The sequence below is a fragment of the Schistocerca americana genome, chromosome 6 (assembly GCF_021461395.2).
Source record: "Schistocerca americana isolate TAMUIC-IGC-003095 chromosome 6, iqSchAmer2.1, whole genome shotgun sequence".
In the NCBI taxonomy this organism is placed as follows: Eukaryota; Metazoa; Arthropoda; class Insecta; order Orthoptera; family Acrididae; genus Schistocerca; species Schistocerca americana.
Genome location: NC_060124.1, coordinates 424,052,338 through 424,075,033, shown reverse-complemented (window position 1 = coordinate 424,075,033; position 22,696 = coordinate 424,052,338). Strand labels below are relative to the sequence as shown.

Below are 22,696 nucleotides of genomic sequence, written 5' to 3'. Positions count from 1 at the left end.
ATCGATTTCAAGGAGGATTATTTTCTAGTAATACCACGCTAAATCATTGGTAGTTTCCCCAGTACTAAAAATTAGTAACTGCTCACAAGGCAAGGAATCCACTAATAAAATTTATAAAATATAATTAATGACATAAACATTAATAATTATACACTGCAGAATCCACTGGTAAAGTCATACTGTAGATGTGCGAGCAAAAATGACAACTGATCTCATTAGTTCAATATAAAACAGATGTTACCCTGCCCCCATAACTTTATTACTACAGCACACTGTTTTGCAAAAAATTGTAGCTTCCTGGCAAATTCAGGCAATTAATACTTAATTCAGACCGTTCTGATGTAAGTAATTAGCATGGTTAGCGTACTTTTACTCTTGTAAGCAGCTGCAACAGTGTACCCGTGGTGCGCCTGAGCAAGTGCAACCAGTCAGAGATTGCTAGCCCTTGCAGTTGGTCACCAACTCCTGTAAGGGCCACCTCATTGTCAGTAGAATCACTTGCAGCCACCTCTTCTATAACAATCTGGAAAAAAGTGTGCTTTGAGCAAGCAATACTCAAAATAATTCATTAAAAACAACTAAGTCTTCAGGTTACATTGCACTTATTTTATCTACAATTCTCTCCCCGGAAATTCATACATCTCATTTCTTCAATGTAATTTTCAACTGTAGCAAAGCAGTTGCTTCAACATAAAAAAAAAAAAAAAATACATAGTTGTCGATCACATCACTTAACAGATCTAGTCTCCTTCTTCGATCCACCTCGAACACAAGGATTCAATATTCTTCGTGCAGCTAGTGTTCTGACTAGGGCTTTCCACACCATTTATACCTCAATTGGCAATAAACTCATATCTATGAAATACACATAGAGACAGGATAATTTTGCAAAAAGGAAAATATGAAAAATAACAGCAGTTTTTAGTAAAATAACATTAACTGTCAATTTTTATGAGATTTCGCAAAATTTGCCGTATAAAAATGTCAAAAGTCTGAAGACGACAGTTTACTAATATTTGTAACCGATAGTTAATAGCCGGAAAATTGCACTTAGAGTTCAAACTTCCTCAATGTTGATGTTTGTTTACAATCTTAAAATAACAATCCATTTCCTGTATTGCAATTTTTTTGAAGTAACAACAAAAATAGAAAGTTTCAAAGTGAAGATGTTTCCAATGACGACTTTTTGTGTTCTAAATGTTTTGACGAAATAACAACAATGATAGTATCTGAAAAAGGTGAAGCCTCCCGCGGCACAGATGATGCAGATGTTGCATCAATAGAGGAAGAATTAAATACCCTGAATCAGTCAACTACAGAGGTAAGTGTTAGTCCTGTTAAGAAACCGTGGTCAGTGAAGTCGAGTCATAAGCTCTACGCATCAAGAAAGCACAGAGAAACTACTAAAGCTATGGATGAATACACTACAGCAAAACTGACCACACTCTTCAAAGTAGAAATTCCATCTTCAGAAGAAAATGAACCAAAGCACTCTTGCACCTCTGGTCACAAATTTTTCACAAATATCAATTCAGCTGTTGAATATTGTGCATCCTACAGTGAAAAGGTGCAAGTTTTAACTATTATTCTACAGACATTTTCAAAGAAAACAATTTTGAACCACATTCCATCAGTATCAAAGTACATGGTAGACAAACAAGAAACGTGAGGTCTGTAAAAGGTGTCTTTGGAAGACCAGATCCACATTATGGTCATACTGTAGAAGCAGCCCAAGTTCAAATAGTGCAGCCATTTTATCTTGAAGATAAATGCGACTGTTCTCACCAGAGTGCCAACAAGAAAGACACTAACTGTAACAATTGAAGGTCAAAAAAATTGTGAAAGTGAAGAGATACAGGACTCACAGTATTAAAGAAACTTTTGCAATTTATAAGAGCAACTATACAACTTCACATACTGGAAAATCAAAATTGTATGCACTACGACCTAAGTGGGTAGTTCCACATCCACCTAGAGATGTCTTGTGTGCGTACTGTGTAAATTTTGAACTTTGTATGGTAACATTGAAGAACTTACTGGAGTATGTGACATATGACACCTTGGTTAGGCGTTTGAAGTCATTAGTAATCTATGACGTAAAGCGAGACTTGTTTGTTTCAAGAATGTGGTGACTGCCCTGGAAAGGGAGGACTGTCTTTACAGACACTTGGCCTGGAAGATGTAGCAGATAACTCTGCAGATATTACATATGCGACATGGCAGGAAAAGAAACTAATTAAGAAAAATGTTGCATTTGACAGTTTTACTGATGAACTTGGTAGATGGTCAGTAACACACAAGCATATGAAGAAATTGCAACAATAACACAATGCAGAAGTGAAGGGGTGTGTACAGGCTGAAGAACTATGTTTAGTGCCTCATTGTGCTTTTGCTGAGAACTGGTCTGTAATTCTCCCACAAGTAATACACGTGTAACACTGGAGTAATGACCAGGTTTCAATTTTTACAGGAGTGACATATTTTCAAAACAAGACCACAAGTGTTGCAGTTGTAAGTGATGACACAGGACATGACTCAGCACATGCTTTGCTAGCAATGAGAAAAATTCTTCAACTGCAAACAGAGGCAGAGAAGATCATCATTTTTTCTGATGGCGCTCATAGTCATTTTACAAATAGTTACCAGTGGTTTGAATTGAGTAAGTCGCTTGTGCCAACTGACAGGGTATACAGTGCTACTGGTCAGGGGAAGGGGCCTTGTGATTGTGTAGTAGGCCCGCTGAAACACCATGCTACAAAACAATCTTTCCAGACCACATACAGCTGCAATTCAGAATGCTGAGGATTTTACGAGAGTCGTGAAATCTTGCACATCCACAGCCCTCATTCTTTTGTCCAAAAAGGATATCGAAGAATTCCGTGAACAGAAAAAAGAAGGATGGTCCAAACAAACTACTACTGTGAAAGGAATTCAGAAGACACACTTTTGGACTCAAAGTGATGGGCCAACTCACGTTGCACGCACTTTAAAGAGCAAGTAAGATGAAATTCCTGTTTTTCAGCCAACACCTCAGAAACAGCTGGATAATACTCAGATTCACAACCTGAGAAAGGGGATGCTTGTGGCGTGTTTGTATGACTGACTGGTGGATTGTAGAGATGATAGGCACCAGTTATGAGTGCAACGAAATTGTAGTGAACTTCATGCTACCACATGGACTAACTGCTGGGTATAGGTTTCCAGCTGAAGAACAGCAACAATGCCATTAGTGCTCACTTCCAGTTCACAATGTTTTGAAGATTGTAAGGGCTTCAGTTCCTATTGTTTCAACAGGAAGCCATCACTACATCAAAGGAAGATACTGAAGCAGTGGAACACATTTTTAGTTCATTCACTGGCTAATTTAAGTACAAAATAGAGAAATTGAAACCTTTACAAGTCTTTGGACCTTTCACATACATTTTGGAACTATTTAAAATGCTTGAAAAATGAGTCTCTCACTCATCTTTCAAAACTAAAATTATGTTAAAAAAGTCTAGGTTTTGATTTTTACGAGCCTGTTATGTGATAATGTAATAAAACAGGTTTTATGTATGGCAAAAACTTCAATTGTTTATAAAACCTGTTCAGCCTTAAAGTGGAAGCTCCCCTTTTCAGGGAATTTAGAACTATACGGTATTAATCAACAGGAAAAAAATCAAAATTTTATGGATCGGCATTTTTTTCCCATAAATTATAGAAAGTTCAAAACACTTTAGTAAAAGAACTTTGACAGATAAGTACAAATGGAGGATTTCTTTGTAATCATAATAGAAACAAAAACCAATAAAATATCTAGAACTGTTCCAGAGATACAGCATTTTAAAATTTTTTCCAAAATTTGCATCTTCAAAATGGTATGCGCAGAGTCATCTTTGGAGGGCAGTATCTCAGAGCAGAAATTTTTTTGGAGAAAACAAAAGAATACATATTCCTTACTTAGTCTTTCATTTTAACATATGCTAAACTCCATAACATCTGATACTATGAAGGTAAGATTTTTTCCTAGACTGCCTGAATCGATATGGACTCTAGATGGTAGTGTCTAATATTTTATGATTCCCCAAGAGTAATGGTAGATAAGATGTATGTAGATTATTTTAATATATGCTATGACACTTACAAAGCCTTCCAATGTAATAAAGAGAGAGGTAAGAACTATTACTGGCATCTCAGATCTTAAAAATACTCACTAAAATAGCAGATTAAATATAAACATGAAGAGTTATTGTATGTAAAATAGTTTACATTCCCAAAAAGTAAAGAGGCATCAGATACATAAATTTCATCTTGGATTTGCCACTGGATTGAAGTGTGTGGAAAAGTATGATACCTTCAAGATACTTATTCATTTAGTACTGCGAGAGACAGTAAATGTACGAAATCTTGAGAAGAATAACGATGAAACATCTGAGACCTGAGTGATCTGTAGCATTTCTCAATAAGAATACACAATTTAAATTGCGTGCTATTTTCATTCTGATAGGTTGGCAACACTTTCTACTATTCAGGTGTCGTTTAGAGATATTTCATAAAGTGTATATGATTTTTAGTCAGTAAAAGGGTATCTGAATTCATCCACAATTTGACAATGCACTGAAAACCTTGAAGTAAGTGGATGTTAAGTTGCCAAAGCAACATCATTCTGGCCAGTCTATGGAAAATATCGCGTGAGTAAATGAGTGCAGATCAAAGTCTCCGAGCCTTTATCAGAAGGACTGAACGTTTCAAGGAGCACAGCACAGCAAAATCTGAAAAAGAATCTTCGTCTACACCATTACAACGTCCAACTCATGAAACAACTACTGCCAACTGACCATTTTCAATGGTGTCAATTTACCAATTGGGTGGTGGACAGCCAAAATGTGGATGACAATTTTATGAGGAACATCAGTTTAATGATGAAGTGCATTTCCTTCTGGATGGCTACATTAACTAGCACAGTTGTCAGATTTGGGCAACAAAGAAGCCTCGAGCAACACTTTGAAAGCCAATGCACGTAAAATGAGCAACTTCTTGGCGTGGATTTTGGGAAGCCAGAGTGGCTCGGCCATAGTTTTTAAGAGAATGAATCAGGTAACTGAGTAATGGTTTTTAAGAGAATTAATCAGGTAATTCAGTGATGGTAAACATAGTATGTGAGTTTCTTTGGCCCTAACTGAAGGGGGATGGACTTTTAAAACAGGTGGTTCAAACAAGGTGGCCATATGTGAATCATGCTAACTGTTGCAGGAGAAATTTCCTGGGTATGTTATCTCAAGCCATGGAGATCTGCCCACCAAGAACTTGAGACAAGACACAATGTTACTACTTCCTCTGAAGCTACATGAAGTTACATATTTTCACAAACAAACCAAAAATGATTCCCAAGTTACAACAGTAAACTGAGTGCGTCGTCATGGAAACTAAGTCAGAAAAAAAGGGAAAGAAAGAAACACTAAGAGTTTGTAAACAGAGTTAGAATTTGTCAACAAAGATTTGGCAGACATATGTCCCATTGCTTTCCACATGTAACTCCATTCTATCCTCATGAGTTTAAAATAAAAATAATTCAACTTTTCAAGTAACTAATGTGTTGTATTCAAAAACTAAACTGCGTTTTTTTATTGGGACACCCTTTATACATCTGCACAAGCCATGAGAATTTTGTATAAGCTCGAAGATTAGAAGTTGACACTGAGATGAATATAAGGTAAGTTTGCAACTTATTGCCACAGTTGTTTTTTTTTTTTTTTCTTTTCCGTTTGTAAATGATTAGACATATAAATTTAAAAGATTGTTATGTATGTGCCTGAAGACAAAGCCACAGGGCTTTTAAACTAACTGTTAAAATGAAATTGGGACTGGGTAGCTTTCTCATTGGAATGTGTGCTTTTGCAAAAAATTTAATTTTTTTTCTGAAGTGTTCTTTACTTGTTTTCTTCTTTTGGCTGGCTCTGTTTAAGGTTCCAATAAATTACCATTTCTGTTGAGAAGCAGCAGCATTTTCCAACTGGTAAGTTGTGCGCTACCTGACTCAACCCAACTAATTCGATAATTATAAAATTGACAGAATGTTGATTTTGATCTTTTGTTCGTATTCATAGCCATCTGATCCATACTTAACAATACTACAAACAGAACTGACTAAGTGTTTAGCACAGGAGTAGTAAGAAAAGTAACTATTCCAAGGAGCAAACACTCCAGGACAAATCGGAAAAGTGTGGGACTTTTTTCATCTGGGGAAAAAAACATGGGAATTTTTTATTGTTTTAGTATTCAGTAAAATTTTTGTAATGACTGGTAATAACTGAAATGCTAACAAAGAATTTTACTTTAGCCAGTTACTGCAGAGTAAGACTGTAGCTATGAAAAGTAAATGAGAGAACACTACCAAAATAAAACTTTAGTTGCAAAGAAAATGTGCCATTTGCAACAAGAAGCAGTGCCAAAAGAAATGTCTGTAGGCAGTAAAATGTGTTGAAGGCTTCAAGACAAAGACAATGCAATACTTCGTAACACAAACTGCTTTCAATGAGTGTGACGTCAGAACTGTTGACATTTTTAATGGGTCGTGGGATTATACTGTGAGTGGTGGTTTGAGAAGCAGTACTTATAAAGTAAATTACCTTTTATACATGATGAATTACGTTACCTGTGAGAATATGCAATGAACTTCTTAAATCACGGACGGTTTGACTCATTCAAAACATGTACACTCTGTAGACCAGCCCCTTAGAAAAATTTCATGCCGAAAAGAACAGGCATTTATGCCATTATTTAAAAATACTGGTGCATTTATGTTTGATAGATCATAAAGGGTAACAAACACTAAAAAAGACCACACTTCAAGGTAAGTTTTTCATATTTATTTTAGTTTTTTCTTATATTACAAATTATAAAATAATGATGGCAAAAAGTATAACTACTCTTAAAGAAAGTGTAAGGTAAGAATCTTTGGTAACAGGCTTTTTTATGGAAAAGCTGAAGTGCTCGATGCAATACATGTTCTTCCAGGTAAGACAAAAAATAACCAGTATACAGAAGTGAAACTCTGCTGCAATTTAAATTGTGCTCTTAGGAACCTGTCTAACCATACTCTCAGAGAAACAGCAGCAAACAAATTTCGAAGACCAATATTACACAAGAAAGCTCAGCCTTTCTCGCAGCTGTATTGTACATACATTAATTTAAAAATTAACTTTTCCTATTTGTCTGTTCATGTTACATTACAGTGAGGTTGCTATTGGCTGACTACATTTTTGTCTATGCTCTGAAAATATGCTGTCATTGGCTGGTGAGATCACGTGAAATGAGTTATGATTGGCTGACAAAAGCGTATCGTGCAGCACAATTTCTATTTCAGTGCTTTGGAAACTACCATGGTTTATTTGGTGGAATTCATATTTATACTTTTGTAATATGAAAATATACAGTGTACATGTTCCCACACATCAAAGGTACTTCCAAAATGGGTGGTTTTTTGCTGGGTTTTGTTTCCCAAAGCACCAGTAAGTTCCAGGCTGGTGAATAAAAAGGTTTACCATTTATATGATTGATAAGTTTAGCAGCTCTACAGGAAAGTGTATTGTCACTTAACATACAAAAAGTGTACTTTCACCCGAGCTATAGTGTATTTTCACCTGGGAAAACATTTGTTTTTAAAGGGGAAATCCAGGAAAAATCTGGGTATTTTTGCTTCTTGTCTGCATATACACCCCGTATTCACATGTTACGGGAAAACTTTCAATGTGGTCAAAATACAAGGACAGATTTTGTTTTCTGGTCTCTATATTGTAGAGCGCAGATGCTATAAATCAGCAGTCAGCTCGAGCATAAACAAACTAGAATTAAGACCACCAGAGGGTAGAGCACCCTCTCAGGGGACACTGCCTTATCGTAGGCACCTGAAGTGCCAGTCGGGAGGGTTTGCGTGCCTCGATGAAGTCTAAAGCTATGCCGGCGGTAGCGAAGCTACTGGCAGTGTCACCCAAGCCGGACTGGTCTCTACTGAGGAGCCAGACAAATTCCTCCAAGATGGGGATTGAGTGTGGGGCTGATAAACACACATTGTAAAAACGAAATATTAAGGAACCTCAACAAGAGCCACGGATGATGGATGGGACACAAAATACACACAACCTCAACTAAGTAAAGGACAGAAGATTTGTCAATAGTAATGTGGAAGGTACAAACGATGTTGAAACCCGGAAAAATGGAAAAAAAAATAGCTGGTGAAATCATGAAGTTAAAGTTCATTGTAGCGCTACAAGAAGTAGAATTACAAGGACAAGGACAGATAGATGCACCCCAGTATTCTCTGCTGTATAGTGGATCAGACAGAAGAACAGTACAAGCAGGAACGGGATTCATAATAACAAAGGAGGTTGGTAAAAGTGTTTTGGAATTTGAACCCATAAATGAAAGACTTAGCAGACAGAGAGAGAAAGGGAAATACAGAAATATAATGATCATAACAGCATACATACCAACAGAGGAAGCAGAAGAAGAAACAAAGGAAAAGTTTTATGAAGACCTAGAAAGGTCATGCAGTAAAGTACAAAGGTATGATCTGCTCTTAGTCTGGGGGATTTTAATGCACAGGTTGGGTGAAGCGAATATGAAAGAGTATCTGGGAGATACACATTACATAACGAAAGTAACGAGAATGGAGAGACGTTATGTAAGTTTGTTGCTAGAAATAATCTAATCATCAGGAGCACGTTTCCCACATAAAAGAATACATCTCGAAACATGGAAATCAAATGTAAGTGGAGTAGTCAATCAAATAGACCATGTGTTAGTAAAGGTATGACATGCCACGTCTACTATCGATGTGAGAAGCTGCAGGGGCCCTAACTGTGACTCAGACCATTACGCTGTAAAAGCTGTAGTGAGAGAGAAATTACGTGTAACACCCAAGCCTGGACTGGAGAAAAATACAAACTGGGACACAAGAAAACTGAATGACCCAGAAGTTGTTGGTTGCTTGGTCAGTTTGCTGGCTTAAAAGAGGGGGGTGGGGGTGGGGGGAGGAGGGATCAAACTGGGAGGTCATCAGTACCTTGTTCCCGGTAAAATGGCTACAAAAGGGAGAGAAGAAAAAGTAGACGTACAGTACAATAACTGGAGAAACAACAGGACACCTAACACTACAATGGACACAATAGGAAAAGAAAACCACAGAGATAAGCTAGAAACACATAGATAGGATAGAAACAAGAGAGCACATGACCCTAGCTGGCCAACCACGAGAAAAAGAGGAAAAGCCAGCCACTCTGAAACACATTAAAACATCCAGCCAAAAGCATTAGAGCGGCAAACACAAAGGACAAAGGATATTCACTAAAACTTATATAGAATGATAAAACCCACCATCACATATAAAACGTAAAACTAAATTAGCCAATGAGGCATTGTCCGCTAAAATTAATGGCAACTAGTCGAGTAACTGAAGAGACCATATCAGGGCAGCCACAGAAGGACAGCTCACCAAGATATGGGCCACTGTCAGCCAGCTGGGCGCCACACCATCACTGAGACGGGCCATCAAGGCACAGGAGGTAGCCCTGTGTCACCCAAACATGGCCAATGCAAAGCCGACAGAGAAACACAGAGTCCCTGTGAGAGGCCCTTGTGGAGGTCTTCCACACATTCATAGTCTCCTTAATGTCATGCAGTTTGTTGTGCATACTGAGGTTATTCCATTCTGTCTCCCAAAGCCGCAAAATCTAGTGGCATAATACTGTACACAGGTCAATTGCAGAGAAGCTGATCTCCATAAGCGGTTTCCGCATAGCCTGTTTGGCCAGCCTGTCGGCAAGTTCGTTGCCTGGGATGCCAAAGTGCCCAGGGGTCTAGACAACCACCACTGAACTACTGGACCATTCCAGGGCATCGATGACAAGGGTAGCACTGGTTGATAGCTTGTATGCTGCTCAAGGAGTCAGTACACAGAAGAAACGACTCCCCAGGGCAGGAAAGGATGTGCTCAAGAGCATGGTATATAGCGACCAGATCGCCAGTGAAAACACTGAAGCCATCAGGCGAGGAATGCTGTTCAGTATTTCCTCCATGGACATATGTGAAGCCAACGTGATCATCAGCCATCGATCCGTCAGTGTAAACCACTTCACGGCCTCAGTACATGTGAAGAACCGAGAGGAAGTGGCAGCAGACAGCCGCACCGCAAGGTTAACCGAGTCCTTAAGGCCATGTGAAAGGTCCAGGCAAAGCTGTGACCTAGGTGTACACCATGGAGGTGTGCATGAATGGCCCTCACGTACAGGTGGTAAAGGCAAGGACTCCAGTTCGGAAAGAAGGGATCGGACACGAACCGCAATTGGAAGCCCTGACCTGGGCCCCGGTATACGAACAACCATCAGCGGGAAAAGGAGATGGTAATTCGGATGAGCAGGAGAACTACAAACGTGTGCAACATAACTGGCCAGCAGTTGTGCACGCCTAACCTGCAGTGGAGGGACTCCGGCTTCCATCAGGACACTAGTCACCGGACTCATTCTAAAAGCTCCCATCGCTAAGCGAACGCCACAGTGGTGCACTGGGTCGAGTACACACAACTCTGAGGGTGCCACCGAACCATAAACCAGACTCTCATAGTCAAGGTGGGATTGAACAAGAGCTTTGTACAGCTGCAGCAGAGTAGAGTGATCTGCACCTCAGTTGGTGTTGCTCAGGCAGCAGAGGGCATTGAGGTGCTGTCAGCACTTTCACTTAAGCTGACAAAGGTGAAGAAGCCAAGTCAACTGAGAGTCAAAAACCAGTCATAAGAATCTATATGTCTCCATTACAGTGAGTGGATCGTCATTAACGTAAAGTTCTGGTTCTCGATGCACAGTACGACACCGACAGAAGTTCATAACAAACAACTTTGCGACCGAAAACTGGAAACCGCAGGCTAGAGCCAATTGCTGAGCCTTGTGGATGTCTCCCTGTAGGCGTCACTCAGCAACACCAGTACTGCCACGTGGAGCAGTACGAAATGCAGAAGTCATCTGCATAGAGAGGTGAGACGGATGGCCGTACATCTGCTGCTAGACTATTAATGGCCACTAAAAATAGAGATAAACACAATACAGAGGTGTGTGAGACCCCATTCTCCTGGATATGGGGGGGAACTATCAGAGGCACCAACTTGGACACGGAAAGTACGATGCGACAGGAAATTTTGGATAAAAATTGGGAGCAGGCCTCAGAGACCCCACTCGTATAATGTGGCAAGGATATGATGTTGCCAGGTCGTGTCATATGCTTTTCGTAAATCAAAAAAGACAACAACCAGGTGTTGGTGTCTGGAAAAGGCTGTTCAGATGGCAGACTCAATGGACAGAAGATTATCAGTACTAGAGCGACCCTGGTGGAAGCTGCCCTGAGATGCAGTCAGAAGGCCAAGTGACTCCAGGATCCAACCCAACCGCCGACACACCATACGTTCCAGCAGCTTACAAACAACATTGGTGAGGCTGATGGGCCGACAGCTATCCACATCAAGCGGGTTTTTACCAGGTTTGAGCACTGAAATCATGGTGCTCTCCCACCAATGCAGTGGAAAGATGTCATTGCACCAGATCCAGATGAAGATGACGAGGAGATGTCACTTGTGATCAGGTGAGAGATATGACTGGATCCAATTTGGGCCAGGCGCTGTGTCAGGGAAATGTGCTAGGGCACTGAGGAGCTCCCACTCCGTAAATGGGGCGTTATAGGATTCCCTGTGGCATGTAATGAATGAGAGGACTTTCCCTTCCAGCCTCTGTTTGAGAGTGGGAGGGGGTAATTACCCAACCCAGAGGCTCTAGCAAAGTGCTCGGCAATTTCGTTTGCATCAGTAGAGAACATGCCATTTATGTTAAGACCGGGAACACCTGTTGTGGTCTGGTACCCGAAAACTTGTTTGATGTTTGCCCAGACCTGGTAAGGTGATGTATGGCACCTAATTGTCGAGACATCTCTCTCCCAACACTCCTGGTACCGTCACTTGATAAGCTGGCGAACGCAGGCACGGAGCCATTTAAAGGCTATGAGGTGCTCCAGGGAAGGGTGCCACTTATGCCACTGCAGAACTCCCAACGCTCCTTAATGGCTTCAGCAACTTCTGGCAACCACCAAGGATCTGTCTTTCGCCGGGGGCACCCTAAAGAGTGAGAGATCGTTTTTTCTGCCACAGGAAGGATTGTTGTAGTCACCCACTCAACCATCACATCGATGTTACCGTGTGGGGGAGATTCAGCGGTGACAGCAGAGGTGAAAGTTTCCCAGTCCACCTTGTTTAAAGCCAATCTGGGCAGGCGTCCATGGACATGATGCCGGTGGAGTGACAAAAAGATGGGGAAGTGGTCACTAACACACAGGTTGTCATGTGCTCTCCAGTGGGTGGATGGGAGAAGTCCTGGGCTGAAAATTGATAAATCAATGGCCGAGTAACTACCATGAGCCACACTGAAATGTGTGGCAGACCCTGTATTTAAGAGGCAGAGGTCAAACTGAGACAGTGAAGTTTCGACATCTCTGCCTCAGCCAGTAAGCATGGTGCCACCCTACAAGGGGTTATGGGCAGTAAAATATCCCAAAAGTAGGAAAGGTTTAAGGAGTTGATCAACCAGTGTAGCTAATACATTCAGGGGTACCGCACCGTTTGGAGGAAGGTATACACTGCAGACAGTTATTTCTCCTATGTCTTCCCTTACTCTGACAGCCACAGCTTCAAGAGGGGTATAAAGGAACCCGGTTTCACAACAGACTGATTTTAGGACATAAATGCAAACTCCATCTGACACACTATTATAGTCGCTACAGTTCCTGTAATATCCCTTATAGCCGTGGAGGGCAGGGGGTCTGCATTGCCAGGAACTAGGTTTCCTGGAGGGTGATGCAGAAAGAAGGTGTAAAGCTCAACAGTTGCCGTAGCTCAGCCAGACAGTGGAAAAAACTGCCGCAATTCCACTGGAGGACGATGTCATCGTGAGACTCTGAAGGCATGGAGCATTCAATGAGACAGTTTACGCCTCAGGGTCACCTATTGCCACCGACTTATTGCCTGAGCAGTCTATATCCATTGTGTCTAAAGGTCCGGCGAGATCCAGGTCCTCAGTGGATGCCAGAATATCCACTCCTCCCTCAGACACAGAGTTTGTAGGTAGCAGTGGTGTGCATGCCACTGCAAGTTCCTTGTTCTTGGGTGTCTCCTTTTTTTATTTCTCGTGCTGTTGCTTGGGTTTCCCTGGCTGGGAGGACTTCACAGAATCAGTCTCTGGGACTGAGGATGAGTGTGAAACCCTACAATCAGCTGCTTTTGGACTCATCAGCTACTGGTGGGTGTCATCTTTTCCTCTAGTAGAAACCTGGAAATGAAGTGAGCCAAGGGGAGCCATCCTAGCGAGAGGAGCCAAAGAAGTTGTACGCTTCTCCGGCTTAGAAGTGGGAACAGATGTCCCCAATTGTTGGTGGGAAGTTGCTCCAGAAGTAGGTGGTTGAAGAGCAACATGAAGAGAGGTGCCCCTCACCATCAGGGGGGCAGGTGTAGCCTTCTGGCTCTGAGAGGTGACTGGGTTTGGTGGAGCTGATGGGGCTAGAACTGTTGGAGCAGCAGCGTAAGATGATGTTATGTAGACGTTCAAATTTCCTCTTAGCCTCAGTGTACATCAGTCGCTCCAGGGTCTTGTACTCCATGATTTTCCTTTCTTTCTGGAGAATCCTGCAGTTTGCCAAGCAAGGCGAATGGTGCTCTCTGCAGTTGACACAGATGGGAGGCAGGATACATGGAGTATTGGGATGTGATGGGCATCCGCAATCCCTGTGAAATATGATACCCTGGACCATTTAAGCTCTTATGGCACTTAATGGCTACAGAAACATCCCCCAGCTTGTCACAAGCGAGTAACGCCTGTGACTGGGCAGAGGATGCTGTTTTGATCAAGACTGGCACAGATTTCATTTTGGACAATCCTTCCACCTCCCCAAACTTGTTCTCTAAATACTCAACAAAAAACTGAGGTTTCATTATCATGAAAGATTCCTCAGCTCTCGAACATACAAGGTACCGAGACAAATAAGATCCGCTGCCATCCTTAGCCTGACGTTCGTCCCATGATGTGACCAGGAAGGGGAAAGATTTGGGGCCGTACTTCTGTACACTGAATTGGGCGCATGAATGCTTAGAGACTGCTGGTGTTTGATCACCAGCAAGAGATGATGTACTACACTTCACTTCAACATGTGTCATCCGTCCTGATGCCACCCACTCCAACCAGGGGCCCTCCCCATGGGCACCACCCAACCGCAGCAAAGGCCACCTGGCAGGATGGCCATTTCTGGGAGTCCCAATGCCCCAGGGGGATGGGCATCTACCCCTTGGCATACATGGAGAGTTCGTGGCGCAGGCATCAGCAGAGTGATCCCTGTGTGGTCAGGGGGCTACAACCAATAGGGTACATGTACATGGCAGCCCCACCACAACGGACTGGCTATGGTGCTGGATATCAGGTGCAAACAAGTCCATTACCATCGTCAGCACAAAAAACAATACCGCATAGTGGATGGAGGGTGACCTCGCCCAACAGCTCGAAAATGAGCAGATGTGCAGATCCACCTTGACATGGGATGCAGAACATCTCAGTGCACGATGGACACGATGCACCACGTAAGGCATCCTTCCCCAACTGGACTGCATTTCTGGAAAATTTTGAAATATGGAGGTCGAACCCCACAGGGGACCATCACATAAAGGCCGAAACGTGTGAGACTCCTTTTAGTCACCTCTTATGATAGCCAGGAATACCTCGGGCCTATTCTAACCCCCGGACCAGTAGGGGGCCAGAAGTTGTGAAAGCATACCAAGAAAAAGTTAAGAGATGCACTGACTGCAGTGAGGAAACAATGGGAATCGAAGAGGGATGGACTAATATCCAGAAAACGCTGAAAGAAGCAGCAGAAGACATTGTCCCGATGAGAAGAAATGCACAAAATGATTGGTTTGATGATGAATGCAGATAGAACATAAAAATGCAGCACGACTGAGAATGATACAGAGAGAAACAAGAAGAAACGTGGACGTGTACAAAGCATTAAGATCCAATGCCCAAAGAATATGCAAGAAAAAGAAAAACGAATGGCTGAAATCAAAGTTTACTGAGATAGAAGAATTAAAGGAACATAATGGAACAAAGAAATTCTATCATGCCGTGAGAAAGATGAGAAAAAAATTTTCAACCAATACAAAATGGATGCAAAAACAGAAACGGTGAGATAATAAGAGATGATCAAGAAATGGTGCGCAGAATACTTGAAGGTATGCTCAACAAAAACTCAGATCAGGCTCCCCAAGAGGTACACAGGAACAGGAAGAGAACGCAGAGGCAAGAGAAATTGAAAGGGATGAGGCACAAAACCCAACAATGCTGGAAGTGGAAACAGTGATAAATAAACTAAAAAATAATAGTGCATACCCTGAAGATTGGATCATGTCATAACTATGAGCGTTGATTGAAAAGTAATGCCTCCACCTTCTAACTCTTCAACAGTTGGCAGCATTAGTATGCGGCAGGTACTGGCTTGTTCCGTAGCCTCATCTCTACAGCTTCATCTGGCAGGAAGCCTTAGCACTGAATGGTTGTGTTGTTACAGTGTAAAGTATGGAACCCTGCTCCGGAGGTCAATGCGATCTCAGCAACATGCAGTAATTGAATTCTTGACAGCAGAAGCTGTCACCCCAAAGGAGATTCATCAGAGAATGAAAGCAGTTTATGGTGAGTGTGTTGATGCGAGTACTGTGGGTCATTGGGTGAATACGTTTAAAAATGTTGAGGCGGGAACATCTGATCTGCGTGAGAAACAAAGAGTTGGACATCCTGTGACAGCAACCATCGAGTTTCACAAGCAAAATGTTGACAGACTGATTCAGGACGATCGTCGTATCACTCAGAGAGAAATTGCAATCACAATCAGCATTTCACAAGAACGTGTGTGTCACATTATTATTTTGCTTGGCTGTTGGAAGATCTGTGCACGACGGGTGCCACGGATACCGACTCCTGAAATGAAAGCGCACAGACCTGAAATTTGCCAGGAACTCCTTTCGCATTATGAGAATGAAGGTGACGCCTTTCTCCATTCAATTGTGACAGGAGATGAAATGTGGGTACACCATTATGACCCAGAGACGAAACATCAGTCAATGTAATATCAACACAAAGACTTGCCCCAGAAAAAAATAGAAATTCATGGTGCAGCCCTCAGCTGGAAAAATCATGGCCACAGTGTTCTAGGACACAGATGGTGTTATCCATGTTGATTTCCTTGATCGTGGAACAACAATAAACTCAGGGCGTTACATCACAATGCTGCAAGGCTAACAAAGATCTGAAAGGAAAGGGGAAATGTTTTCCTGCCAAATGACAGTACCAAACCCCACATTTCACATGCTACTACAGCAGAACTTCAGAGATTGAATCACCACCATACAGCATTCTTCATACAGTCCAGATTTAGCACCATCTGACTTCCATCTGTTCCCGATAATAAAAGACGATCTGCGAGGACATCATTATGCTTCTGATGAAGGTGTTGAGAGAACTCTGAAACCGTGGTTGCGGAAACAGAGTACCGACTTCTTCCGTGACGGCTTGAGAAAACTTGTTCATCGTTGGCAGAAATGTATCCAACTGGCTGGTGATTATGTGGAAAAGTGAATACTGGTAATTAAAGATCACATTTTAAGGATTATTTCTGAGTGTGATTTATTAAGATACTCCCATCCAAACCCAGTTAATGAAGGTGGAGGCATTACTTTTCATTCAACCCTCATAGTAAAATCAAGGGGGCAGCCTCTGAGACTTGAAATGTTTCAACTAATAAAGAACATATGGGTAAATGAAAGCATGCTGGAGGAGTGGAATACTAGAATAATATGCCTAATATATAAGAAAGGAGAAAATCTGAATTGTGAAAACTACAGAGGCATAACCCTACTGAATACAGTATATAAGAGTTTCTCTGGAGTGCTGAATGAAAGAATAAAGAAGTGCGTCAAAAAGATACTCTGCGAATACCAATGTGGATTCCGACCACACAGAGGTACATCTGACAAGTTTTTTGTTGTTTGACAAATATTGGAACAATTTTAGGAGTATGATATATGCGGGTCACTCCAAAAGAAATGCACACTATTTTTTTTTTAATCCATCTTTTATTCTACATGTTTGAAAGTTTTACAGTGTGTAGATACATCCTTTAGGAACAATATTTTCATTTCTCCACATAATTTCCATCCCTCTCAACTGCCTTACGCCATCTTGGAACCAGTGCCTGCATACCTGCACGGTAAAATTTTGGACCAACCTGTTGGAACCACTGTTTGGCAGCGTGCACAAGGGAGTTATCATCTTCAAACCTTGTTCCATGAAGAGAGTCTTTCAGTTTCCCAAAGAGATGATAGTCACATGGACCCAGGTCAGGACTGTAAGGCGGGTGTTTCAGGGTTGTTCATCCGAGTTTTGCGATCCTGGGAACCCACCTGGCACAAACCTTTTTTAACGCCAACACTTTCAGTATTCTGCAAACACTTCCTTCCCCTGTCCCAACGTACCGTGACAATTCGTTCACTGTGATGCGTCTGTCAGCAGTCACGAATTCGTTAACTCTCTGCACATTGTCTGGAGCGTGTGCAGTACGAGGCCTTCCAGTGCGAGGACAATCCTCAATATTGCCGTGACTTGATGGAAAGAGAGACTGAGCGTGACGGGAGAGGGGTAGCTACTTAGCAGCTGCTGTGATGTTTCAACAATTGTAGTCTGCTGAATGTCATGGTTAAAGGCACTCTCCCAGAAGTGCTAACATGCATAGTATTTTAAATCTTTGTTATCCTTCTAGACTACTTGCACTACTACTGCTGAAGTAATTTTTTTATGAATCTTTAGTACTTGACACCTCTGTGTCTCTGTTTTGTTAACAGGCAAAACAGTAATCTTCATCTATTTATGAATCTTATGTTATCTTTCATGATATTTCTATAAGTGTGTATGCAAAAAATTTTAAATAATTGGGAAGTCTATCTCTCTATTAATGTGAAATTGTACTAGTTGTTGTTGTTGTTGTTGTCTCTGTCCAAAGACTTGTCTGATGCAGCTTTCCATCTTCATCTATTCTGTAAAAGTCTCTCCATCTCAGCATTACCATTACAACTTATATCCACTGGAATCTACTGCATTTACATTCTTATGAGACTAGATTTTTTTTGAGATTCGTCATTTGCAAAAAACAAAAGACTATCTCACATTCACAGATAAAACTATCTTTGTCGAGGTCGACATAGGTTCCACTGTGGTATTAAATGAATAAGTGCACTAGTTCATCGGTACAACATGATGTATATTTCATATTTGTGTTATTTATGTTGACACGCTCATGTTCCTTGCTACCTTTTATTGTAAAACGATGCAACATCACTATGTGACTTACATGTTGATTAAGATTATGAAATGCTGTTTATGTGTTGTAAGATCCACTGAGGGGAGCACAGATCTGTCAAAACTGATAATCAATAGAAAGATTTACAAGGCATCTTTGAGTACCTGATATTTCAGAATAATATAACAACTCATATTGCCCCCAGCTGTTAACGCAATGTCAAAGACAATTTCTTTTTCAATTTCTTAACACATTTCTTTCAGCATTTCGCTGCATTATTTCATTCCTACAGGATTTTATTCCTATATTTCCCTAAATATTTTTGTAATTTTTGTATTTCCTCCTTTAGTCAATCACCTGAAGTATTTCTTCTAGTAACCAAGGTGTCTTCGGAATTATCTTCCTTGTACCTACGCCTGACTGTCCAACACCTGTGATTACCTTTGTTAGAGATGTCCACTGCCCTTCTACTGAACCGCCCTATTGTCATATTCCTTATCACAGTATCCACATCCTTAGCAAACTACAAATGCATCTCATCATTCCTCAGTACTTCAGTATTTCAATGCGTTCCACACTGACTCTTCCAGATGATTCTTTTAAGTTTCAGTTTACTCTTCATTACTAATTAATGTGTGAGTCTATATCTACTCCTAGATACACCTTACAATCCAATATCTGATATCTAAATCTCTGTCTGGTCATGATGTACTCTAGCTGGAATCTTCTAGTGTCCCTAGATCTTTTCCAAGTATACCTCTTCCTCCTGTCATTGTTGAAGAGACTATTTGCTACTATCATCTGAAATTTATTGCAGAACTCTATTAGTCTTTCTCCTCTCTCATTCCTATTACCAAGCCCATATTCTCCCATGACACTTCCTTCTACTCCTTCCCCTACAACCACGCTCTAATCCCCGTGACTGCTACATTTTCATCTCCCTTTACATACTGAATGAGCCATTCAATATCCTAATAACACTTTTTCTATACCTGACCTATCATTGTTGATGTTTGTTTACTGTCAAACAACAACAATGAGAACATGAGAACAATCTATCACTGAACTGTCCAAAGTAGGTCGAATCTGATGAGAAGAATCTTATCATTGAACTGCTCAAAGTAGCTTTCTGTCTGACCTACTTTCCTATTCATAATGAAACCTATTCCTGTTGTACCATTTTCTGCTGCTCTTGATATTACCCTGATCTTCTTTCCGTTTCACTTCACTGTCCTCCACTTATCTAGATTGAAACTTTTCATTTTCCGTTTCCAGTATTCTAACTTTCCTACTACATTTAAATTTGTGATATTTCATGCCCCGACTCTTAAGACTTCATTAATTTACTTCAGTTTTCTTTTTAGCATTTGTCTTAGCACCTCTTTTCAAGATACTATCCATTCTATTCAAATGACTTTACAAGTCCTTCACAGGCTCTGACAGAATAACAATAGCACTGGAAACCTGAAAGTATTTTTTTATTTCTCTCCCTTAACTTTAATTCTCTTTCCAAAATTCTGTTTGGATTCTTTTAGTGTTTGTTCTAGTTTGAATAGTATTGGGATAGGCTACACACTGCCTCATGCCTTTTTCAATTACTACCTGCCTTTGACGTCATTCAGTATTTAGTACTTACTATTTAGTAACTAATAATGTATGTCTGCCAACCTGTTTAACAACCGCCTTGATGGTTGTGAAAGCTTCTTCCTTGTAGGTGTCAATGAAGTTCAGATGTTTCTGTCGCAGCATACCAAATATTATAGATACCAGTTTGTCCTGTAAAATGATGCAGTACATTTCACGCTTTTACTTATATGATGAACTAGTTATGATAATAGCAGCTCACTTGACTTTCAAATCATATTTCAGTAAAGAAACACACATGTAAATACAAAATATAAAAGCACACATGTACATAAGCAAGCAAGAGAACAAAAATTGAAATCCAACATTTCATTTTCTGAAAATCCGTAATTCCATACTTAGAAGTTGCTTCAATAGTCACAAATATTTCCCATTTTTCAGGTAATTTATAAGCATGCACATTTTATTCATATAACCATCCCCCTTTTCGATCTTCACTGCACATAAATGGAATACAGATATCAAATAAAAATGCCAGCTGACATTTCTGAAAAAATAAACTGAGGACAAAACTTGATGTGAATGATTTCTTCTACAGTAATTTTTACAAGAGCTGTTATATCTGAACACCAAACAGTGTACACAATACTCTTCCGAATTGGTGAGGAACTGAAATACTAGAATGCCATACAGATTTTTAACAAGAAAACAAGATAGCCTTAATACTAACCCCTTCAAGAATTTGTTGCTTGTCATTCAGTGGTCGATTCAAGTCAGCTGTTGCATACCTCTCGAACTCTGTGCTTAACATTTTATCAATAAGCCTCTCCATTTCAAGCAGCTGTGAACCTAAATGCCTAAATACAATAACAAAGAGATATCCTTGAGATACTTGTTACTGTCAAACTAAAAAATTTAAAACAATAAACTCATCATACAACAGTAGAAACAGAAAAAGATACCGAAAACTGTGTATTCCTGCCAGCTCCTTCACCAGTATCTCCTGGGTAGTAGCAATTAGCTCCAGAGCAGCAACATAGTCTGGAGTTGAAAGAAGAAGCTGAATTGTGGGTTGAGTCTGATGAACTGTTGCCATCAACTGCAACTACAAATATAAACAGAAGGCTTTCCAGTTATATAGTTGTGTGTGTGTGTGTGTGTGTGTGTGTGTGTGTGTGTGTGTGTGTGTGTGAGAGAGTGAGAGAGAGAGAGAGAGAGAGAGAGAGAGAGAGAGAGAGAAGCGGTCAATAATTACCTTTGAAACCACACTTGCATGATTGCATCGCAGTCTCTCAAGTCTTAGTATTTGCAGTGAGTCCTTCACGACAGATTTGTCTATATGCTGAATTTTTTCCCTGCAAGTAAAAACACGTGGTGCGTGAAGACATGAGATAATTTTAGTCTATGCATACATTTAATTCTCTAAACAAATATGACACACAAATGTTTCAGATATTATACATTATACGGTAAACTTTTACACACATTATACTGAAAACTCTTCATAATTGGGCAGATACTCACCTGAGGGCTCTAACATCATTAATAGTCTGACTCATCTGCTCAGATAGTGCATCATGAGATGTCATAGCATGGAAGAAGGCTTCTGATTTATGGGCGACTTGGTGAGCAATCTGAACTTCTACAGTATCCAGATAATGAGAAAGCTAAAAAAATACACAACTTTGTGATAAAAACATTAGCTTATGATTACATCATAGAACATTTATTATTTGAACTTACATTAAAAAGCTGTGGAGCACTTACCTTTTCTTGTATTAGTTTCCCAGAATTATAAGAATTTTTTGTGTTCTCACCGTCAGAACCAAAAGTTGCCTGTTCCTTTGTAAAAGGGAACACAGAATTGAATGTCTCTTCCACAGTGAGATCAAAATTTGGCTGGAGAAATATCTTTGGAATTCCACTAACATCAAGTTGGATCTTTTCTAGCAAACAGAAAAATATAATCATCTCCCAATTTCATTAAGAGTAAAGAAGTTAAGACTAGTAGTAAATTAAACTCATTGTCCTGGATGCAAATGCTGAATCCTAGATATACACTCTTTTACAAAGCATTGGCCATAGAATATAAAAAGCTTGCATTTATCCTATATTTCTGTGTAATAAAACATTTGTAAGTTCAAAAAGGACAAGAACTGAACGAGGCTCTGACACCACAACAGCTTTTTGAAACCTGTTATCTACAACTGGAATGAGACCGATAAATGGTAGGAATGAATGGAAATCTCACCTATGATTCCAATTTATTTCTTACTTACTATAGTCCAATGCATGAACGATGGCGGTTCACGCATATCGAGGCATGGATGGTGATTGCATTGTCGAAGATTCCAAGTGACAGTTGTGGTAAGCACATGCACATGCTTCCTGCTTGAAGAAAGCGTGCATCCTGGAAATTATGTCTCTCACTTGCTTATGCAAAATTTAGCAGTTACCACCACAATAAGAAATGAAACTCGCAACAAATGGAATTTAAATTAACTAAACAACTCCCTATGATCATATTTAAAGCTCGCATTAGCTACGGGATTCACAGCAGAGCACTCAGAACACTACTGAGCACTGATTGGTTGTCAGAGGACATGTGACATAGGTGCACAGAACAAGCATAAACTCTACCGCCATCGTTCGCAACAAAAATTGGAGTTTTCACATTCTGTCATCAGCTATACTGTGTGTCTAATTTCAT

At 40.4% G+C, this 22,696-nt stretch overlaps 1 protein-coding gene across 1 annotated transcript in view; it reads right to left on the bottom strand.

Annotated features, from left to right (window-relative positions):
* LOC124619391 (vacuolar protein sorting-associated protein 54) overlaps positions 1–22,696 on the bottom strand; it is a 154,927-nt gene that overhangs the window by 81,711 nt on the left and 50,520 nt on the right. Inside the window, exons 5-11 of the mRNA XM_047145738.1 lie at positions 21,754–21,932; positions 21,511–21,653; positions 21,242–21,341; positions 20,949–21,091; positions 20,717–20,843; positions 20,071–20,178; positions 368–523 (exon numbers count right to left, since the gene is read on the bottom strand). Coding sequence (XP_047001694.1) covers positions 368–523; positions 20,071–20,178; positions 20,717–20,843; positions 20,949–21,091; positions 21,242–21,341; positions 21,511–21,653; positions 21,754–21,932 — 956 coding nt within the window. The remainder of the gene's footprint in view (positions 1–367; positions 524–20,070; positions 20,179–20,716; positions 20,844–20,948; positions 21,092–21,241; positions 21,342–21,510; positions 21,654–21,753; positions 21,933–22,696) is intronic.